This window comes from Lolium rigidum, chromosome 2 (genome assembly GCF_022539505.1).
Source record: "Lolium rigidum isolate FL_2022 chromosome 2, APGP_CSIRO_Lrig_0.1, whole genome shotgun sequence".
Taxonomy (NCBI): domain Eukaryota; kingdom Viridiplantae; phylum Streptophyta; class Magnoliopsida; order Poales; family Poaceae; genus Lolium; species Lolium rigidum.
Genome location: NC_061509.1, coordinates 180,555,967 through 180,563,304, shown reverse-complemented (window position 1 = coordinate 180,563,304; position 7,338 = coordinate 180,555,967). Strand labels below are relative to the sequence as shown.

Here is a 7,338-nt window from a genome sequence, read left to right as displayed (position 1 = left end):
GGTCATTGGCAGATTAGACCACAACTTGCTACTCTCTTCAGCAGGCCTTCCTTCCGTAGTAAGAACATATTTCACATTTCCAGGTGTATGAACTTCAAGGCTCACTTCCAAGCAAAACTTGCTACTAGGATTCAAGACAAGCCTTTCTCTATCAGATGCATTAGCACACAGGAGAATGCAGCTTGCACTTTCAAAGATGTAATCTCACATTTCAGCGATGCCCGCTTACCTCTGTAAAATGTTTAACTGTTATGTCCAAAAAAAAAAAAACACGCTCCATGCGCCTGCCGTGCCATACCGCCATGCGGTGCCCGGAGATGGAACCGGATTCCATGGCTGAGCACGCCACGTCGAGGCAGGAGACCAACGGAGACTAGCCATCACGTGACAGCCGTACAGGCAGAAGGGAAAAATAATGGGGATGCTGCAGTGCAGTGCACAGCTAGAGGAGTTAGCTTTGGAAGAAGAACCGCACGCGCATTTCTTTTTTCTCCACAAGGAAATGTCTCGCCTCGCCAACTAGAAAGCCGGGCGGGTGGTGGTCTGGCCACCGACCATAAAAACGGGGCCCAATAATGGCAGCTTTAGCCGGCCCCACGCTTCCTTGCCTCACATATCGGCCACCGCGTCCCACCCGTGCACGCGCGCACCCGCACCGCCGCTTCCTCCCCTTCCTTCCTTCCCACCGTACGTCGGTTCATCGATCCCACCGCACCGCCATGGCCGCGCTGCGCCGCGCCTCGCTCCTCCGATCCGCTCTCGGGCGGCTCGGCTCCCTCCGGCCATTCTCCGCGGAGGCTGCCGCCCCGCCCCGCCGCGACGCGGCCGCGGCGCTGGCGGCCGCGCTGGCTGCCGGGTCGGGGCTGGGGATCTGGCTGCTGCCCACGTCGCGCCCGCTCGCGGACTCCGGCCAGGCCGACTTCGCCGTCGCGGAGGCCGGCTACGGGGGCGCGGCCGCAGCGGAGGAGCCAGAGGAGAAGGGCAGGTTCCTCTTCGGAGGTGCGTGCCCTTGTTTTTATTAAAAAAAAACTATACTATCATCGTTGCGAAAATTCATGCATGTTCCCCCTCGCCTAGTTTCTGGCTGGGAATACTGCGGAGCAAGTTTCTGTGTTGGAGCTTCGTGGAGAGGGTTTCTTCTGTGTTGGAATTTGTGGAGAGGGTTTCTTCTGTGTTAGAATTTTGTGGAGCAAATTTCCGCTTCGAATTATTTTGTGAGGCCGGGCCAACATTTTTTTGTTGTTGCATGGATCGGCCATTCGATCAATTAGGCTATTCGATCATACTATTCCGGACGAAAATCCTACACATTCACCGTTCATCCTTTCACCCATATGAGGATTCCTCGAAACGGCGAAATTGCTCACGATTCCTCTTCACTGTCTTCCTTCCGCAGACTCGTACCGCAGAAGGGTCTTCTTCAACTACGAGAAGCGGATTCGGACGCGCAGCCCTCCCGAGAAGGTAAACTTTGCCAAGATGCACGCTGTATGATTTCGATAAGCTGTTACCGTTCTAATTGTCGTCTTGTGCTGTTCTCCCCGCTAGATCTTCGAGTACTTCGCGTCCGCCCGGAACCCGGAGGGCGAGGTGTACATGTCACCAGCCGACCTGATGAGGGCGGTCGTACCCGTTTTCCCTCCATCCGAATCTAATGTCGTCAGGGAGGGAAGGCTCAGAGGGGAACGCAACCCAGGGGAGCTGGAGTGTGCACCTTCTGAGTTTTTCATGCTATTCGACACAAATGGTGATGGCCTCATCTCCTTTGCTGAGTAAGTGCTTCTGGCTCCAGCTAAAGTGCCTGGTATGCTTGCCATTTGATGTGGTACCCAATTATTGAATTATATATATGTGGTAGAAGGGTTTGTGACAGTTTGTGTAATTATTTTCTTGCAATGGCCATACAGATGTTATATAGGCAATTAGGCATTGTTCTTGAATCCTCTCAATTAACCAGCATGCATGCTTCGATATGATTCATCTAGGTAAATAGGTGTCACTATGGTATTAGGCCATTAGCTTTGCACGCCTCTCCCTGTTACAAGAGTGGTTTCATGCTTTCTATAACCATTATTGATAGCAAGTCAATGCATCTATCTTTGACTGCTTATGTCGCCTTGTGCAGGTACATCTTTTTCGTGACATTGCTTAGCATCCCTGAGTCCAGCTTCAATATAGCTTTCAAGATGTTTGACCTTGACCACAGCGGGTAAGCAATCTTGCAGCTACTGGAACTGATTTAATTATCTCATTATGCTCTTGAGATGGATATGTCTCTGTTCTCTAAATATTCTTTTATCAATAACCATCTTAACCATTTTCATTATGAAAAGAATCCTTCGGTTGCAAATTGTAGCTTGCAGCATGTTTCAATGGTTTCATTAGTTTATACTGTGATTTGGTTTTGATGTCAGATTAACTGTGACGTTGATATGTATAGTTTTTGGAGGCTAGCTACATTTTAAGGAAATCAATATCCTATATATTCTTTTCTGTAGACCAGACTTGATCAGTTTCGGTGATTAGAATTTTGGATATGTTTTTAGTGACAATTTAATATAAGCACGTGACAACCGAAATAATACAGCATCCATGCGCTAACTATATACATGTGCCGAGCCAAACTGTTGTCTAATTTCTTTTTTTAGAAAGAAATCTAGCTCATTTTTAAGAGATTTATCAAGCTAATGTATTATATTTCTAGTTTAGTTTCCTTTTTCTAGACAACATAGGCCATAACTTGAGTGGAAGAGTCGCTCGAGTAAATTAATGACAATTCGAGACAGCGTGCCATTAAGGGGAAATCAATGTCTATAGAGTGTATATAGAACAAGTATCTCAGATAGTCAGCTTATAGTTATAGCTGTTTTGCACACTTGAGAGTCAACTTGCAACATATTCTGATAGGGAAAAGAAATATCCGAGTATGTGGCACTCCTAAGTAGTAGTTATTTCATTTCTGCTTTCTTTTGTTTTCCACTTTAATTCTAATTGTTTCTGAAGCCGTTAAAGGTATCGTTTTCCTAGTTTGCATGGGATTTACACAAGGATCCGTTTTCCCTAAAGAAAAAGGATCCATTTAAATATTGTACTGTTTGTGCTTTATTGTTATTTACATGTCATTATTGGCGTGCAGAAAAACACCTGCTTTCTAAGCATCTTCAGCCACCTCACTTGTTATTTGAGGGTACAGAAGGGTATGAACCAAAATAGGCAGATATTTTCTCTGTTATTATGCATTCTAATATGTTATTTATTATTTTTAGGGAAATAGATAAAGAAGAGTTCAAGAAAGTGATGACATTGATGCGGTCCTATAATAGGCAAGGAGCTGCCCACAGGGATGGGTTTCGTATTGGACTGAAGGTTGGTCAGCCAGTGGAAGACGGTGGTCTGCTTGAGTACTTCTTTGGCAAGGATGGGAGTGAAACTTTACCATATGAAAAGTTCTCCAACTTTTTGAAGCAATTGCATGATGAGGTATTTTTTTCTTTTTGGTCTTTTGTTCTGTCGAATTATTTATGATTTGACATCTTGTTATTGATGCAACATTCTTAGTCCTATGTTGTGGATCAAGTAACCCAATTTCTGTGTCACAAATATTGTGCAGAGGCACTCAAACATCCGTCATATTTCAAACTGTTTACATGTCCCAAAATATTTTATCAGCTACATGTATCTAGAGAGAACCTTGATAACCATAAGTTGGACATATCTGTAAACTGTGTGTCCTTAGTACAAACAGTCAAATACCACATGTACTGAACTTCATTATGTCAATGTTGTTAGATTTGTACCCGCAAAAAAAAAGTTGTTAGATTTGTTGTCTCGGAAGCATAAATCTGCGTCATTGATAAATTTCAACAACTGTGATATCCATCAATTTTATTGTATACTAGCTCTGTAATTAGTGAAGCATTGTCATTTTATTGTACTTCTTAATATCCCCACCCACCCCCAGACAGAGATAAAAAAATTCTATAAATGTTGTTAAAGGGTTGAGTAAAAGGATGAGTTTTCTGCCTTTGTCTATAGCGTAGGTTTGTGGATACACATCTGCTCTGTTGTCTGTTGTCACTATATATATATCATCGTTTTCTAATCATCTGCAGATTGTTCGTTTGGAATTCAGTCACTATGATATAAAATCATCTAAGACAATATCTGCGAAGGACTTTGCATTATCCATGGTTGCTTCAGCTGACATGAATCACATAAATAAGCTACTTGACAGAGTTGATGATTTTGATGAATCTCCTGATGTCAAGGATTTGCGCATTACCTTTGAGGTTTGACCATTTGCTATCCAGATATGCCGCTTATATTTCTTGGCCCAATCATGTTTTTGTAAATCTTTGTTGTTTTTGGGAAATTCAGGAGTTCAAGGCTTTTGCTGATCTCCGGCGAAGATTGGAACCATTTACAATGGCTATCTTCAGTTATGGAAAAGTGAACGGTTTGCTGACAAAGCAGGATCTGAAACGTGCTGCAACTCATGTATGATCTTCCATAATTGTGCTTATATCCTTTAGGTAGTAGATGTAGTCTGAAATACCTAATGTCAGTCGAAGTCTTTCCCCTTAATGGCATGCTATCTCGAATTTTCATTAATTTACTCGAACGACTCTTCAACTCAAGTTATGGCCTATGTTGTCTAGAAAAAGGAAACAAATCATGACAACTCCATAATTGTGCTTATATCCTTTATTTGTTTCATTATGTTTTGTTCTTTGTTAGCTAGACAGTTAGCTGATAGCTGATATACTTCTAGTTACCCAGTTGGTTATTAGCTCTGATTGCTGATTGCTTCCATAATCTTGTTTTATAGGTTTGTGGTGTGGACTTGACTGATAAGGTGGTGGACGTCATTTTCCATGTTTTTGATGCAAACTGTGATGGTAACCTAAGCTCAGAGGAGTTCTTGAGGGCATTACAAAGACGGGAAAGCAATATTCGCCAGCCAACCACTCCAGGTCTAATGGGTGTATTATCCTGCTGGCTGAACTGTACGAAGTGTTCTTTTCAACAGATGCAGCTCCAGTAGAATATCTTGGAGATTAGCCTTCTGCTGCCATGAGTCAGTCTCTCTATTTGATGTATGTATGCCCACCCTATATGAAATTAGTTGCTTCTGTTGCGTTAGTGTCTCTTAGGTCCTGCCTCAATACCTGTTGGTGATGTTTTTTCGTCATGTGCAGGAGCTGGGAGAACGAAATACAACCACCACTAGATGTCAGCTGAGACGATCTTGTTGTAAATATTGTCCAGCTGATCAGAGTTGCCCAATTATGTAGCAGCTGTAAATAAAGTACTCTATTTCGTTCTGGCCCATGGGCAGTTGACAGATCTCTCGTTCACTGATGTAATGAACCTATGACTTTGGACCTCGTCTATTGTAGTGCTAAGCTCTATGTATCCGTGTGTTCCTATGCCAAGACATTAGACATGTTATATGCTTTGCAAACATAGAAGCCGAAAAGGCCCTTAACTAGACAAATATGCACGGTTTTTTCACTATCATTGATCTTGTTCTGCTAACATGTGAACGTTTTGAGTTTTTTTTTTTATGTCTGCACAAACCACTTTTGGATTGTTTCTGTTCTAACGTCCTTCTGCACTGGAACGTATCGCATCGCATTGCATTTTTGTACTCATCACAACTGTAGTATTCCCACCTTTTGGGTGTCGATTTTCTAGATCTGTAATTTCTAGGAGCCAGCGCGTGTGAACTCACTGTAAAATTCAGTTCGATTTCCTATAATATATAGCACTTTGACTAAACTCTCAAGATTTGGCAAAATCAAACGCACATGACACATGTACATACAGACAACACGAATCAGTACGGGAGCCTGACGTTGAGCCTCCTGAGCCAGATGGAGTGCAGCACCATGTGGATCATGTCGAAGCGCCTCGCCGGCCGGTGGAGCACGAAGTGGCGCTGCGCCTGCAGCACCCTGGCTCGCAGCACACGGTACCTCCGCTCCGACACCCCCCGCAGGATGGTCTTCAGCTCCGGTATCCTCGCCGCCGGCACGGCCACCGACATCTTGCCCCAGTCCAGAACGTCGCTGAACGGCAGCGGGTACCCCTCCGAGATGATCACCGGCACGCAGCCGGCGAAGATGGACTCGACCACCCTCGGGCTGGCCACCTCGAAGCCGCTGGGGCAGAGGCAGAACCGTGCCGTGGCCATGAGCGCGTGGTAGTTCTGCCCTGCGGGGAGGTACTCGTGGACGCGCACGTCCGGGTCCCTGCCGACCCAGTGCTCCAGGAGCGCCCTGCGTATGTGGCCGTGCATGCCGCCGGCGAAGAAGGCGAGCGTGGTCCTGTTCTCGGGCGGCAGGCCGAACGTGGGCCGGCGGAGGACGCCGTCGGCGAGGTTCACCTCCGGCAGCGTCGCGTCCTTCCGTGGCCGGAACCCTTCCGAAATGTTGGCGTTGCATAGCACCCGGATCGCGTTGCCGTAGAGCTGCGCGTTGCCCTCGGAGACGAGCGGCGCCCAGTCGTGGCACGACAGGAGGACGTGGTCGGCGCCGCGGGACCGGTTCCAGTACGGGTGCCTCTCGGCGACGACGCGGACGTAGTCGGCGACCAGGCGGCGCAGCGGCGCGAGGTAGGCGGTGGTGTTGAGGCGGTAGACGTAGTGGACGAGGTTGCAGACGCTGATGGGGAGGAGGAAGACGTTGGCCTCGTCGGGGCGGCGCGCCGCGAAGGGGTTCCGCGGGTCGTCCATCTCGTACATGAACTGGCCCTCGATGGAGTAGATGTCCGTGCCCGGGGCGAGGTGCGCCAGCGGCGGCTCCCCCTCCGAGTACGTCCATATCTTCAGCCTCCTCTCCATCTCCACATAGCTCCTGATTTATAAATTACCACATCGGAAAAACATCAAAAACTGCGGAACCAGCTCGATCCTGTGAAATGCTCGTAGCAGATCGTGATTGAATGTGCGCATTATGTGTACGTATACCTGTGGAAGGCCCGCGCGTTCCGGTAGATGGCGCCCCGCGGCACAAAGGCGTCGCCGACGTTCCTGAAGCTCCGGATCCGGCGGACGCTCTCGTCCGTCGGCGCCGCGCGCGCTGCCAGGCGAATGGCCGCCCGTGACCGAGCCAGGCCTTCCTCTATCACGCCTCCGACCACCTTCTTGCTGATGGCCTGAGTACTCGCCGGCAGCAGCGCCGCTTTCTGGGGCTCGCCCGGAACGTGCCGCAGGAAGTGCTCACGGTGGCTATGGCTCCCGGTTCTTCCACCTCCGCCGGAGACAACTGCGGCGACGAAGACGAAGGCGACAAACGGCACCGTGATGGCGGCGGCGCGTCCGCATTTCATCTCCAT

General features: G+C 47.6%; 2 protein-coding genes across 3 annotated transcripts; one reads left to right on the top strand and one right to left on the bottom strand.

The window, feature by feature from the left end:
• The first annotated feature begins 704 nt into the window (after positions 1-704).
• Positions 705-5,411, top strand: LOC124687777 (calcium uptake protein, mitochondrial-like). 2 transcript variants are annotated; one of them, XR_006998299.1, is made up of 9 exons: positions 705-999; positions 1,397-1,464; positions 1,549-1,772; positions 2,126-2,209; positions 3,267-3,480; positions 4,113-4,289; positions 4,378-4,497; positions 4,829-5,096; positions 5,199-5,411. XR_006998299.1 is itself a non-coding variant. In XM_047221527.1 (9 exons), the coding sequence occupies exons 1-8, from the start codon at positions 720-722 to the stop codon at positions 5,042-5,044; spliced, it is 1,383 nt and encodes a 460-aa protein (XP_047077483.1). In that variant the 3' UTR covers positions 5,045-5,058; positions 5,205-5,411. The 2 variants fall into 2 exon arrangements, 1 of the variants encoding a protein (XP_047077483.1); XM_047221527.1 differs by having other exon boundaries at positions 720-999; positions 4,829-5,058; positions 5,205-5,411.
• Positions 5,412-5,839: 428 nt separating this feature from the next.
• LOC124690343 (probable glycosyltransferase At5g20260) lies at positions 5,840-7,338 on the bottom strand. Its single transcript, XM_047223734.1, has 2 exons — positions 6,971-7,338; positions 5,840-6,857 (listed from the first exon to the last, which is right to left on the bottom strand). The coding sequence occupies exons 1-2, from the start codon at positions 7,336-7,338 to the stop codon at positions 5,840-5,842; spliced, it is 1,386 nt and encodes a 461-aa protein (XP_047079690.1).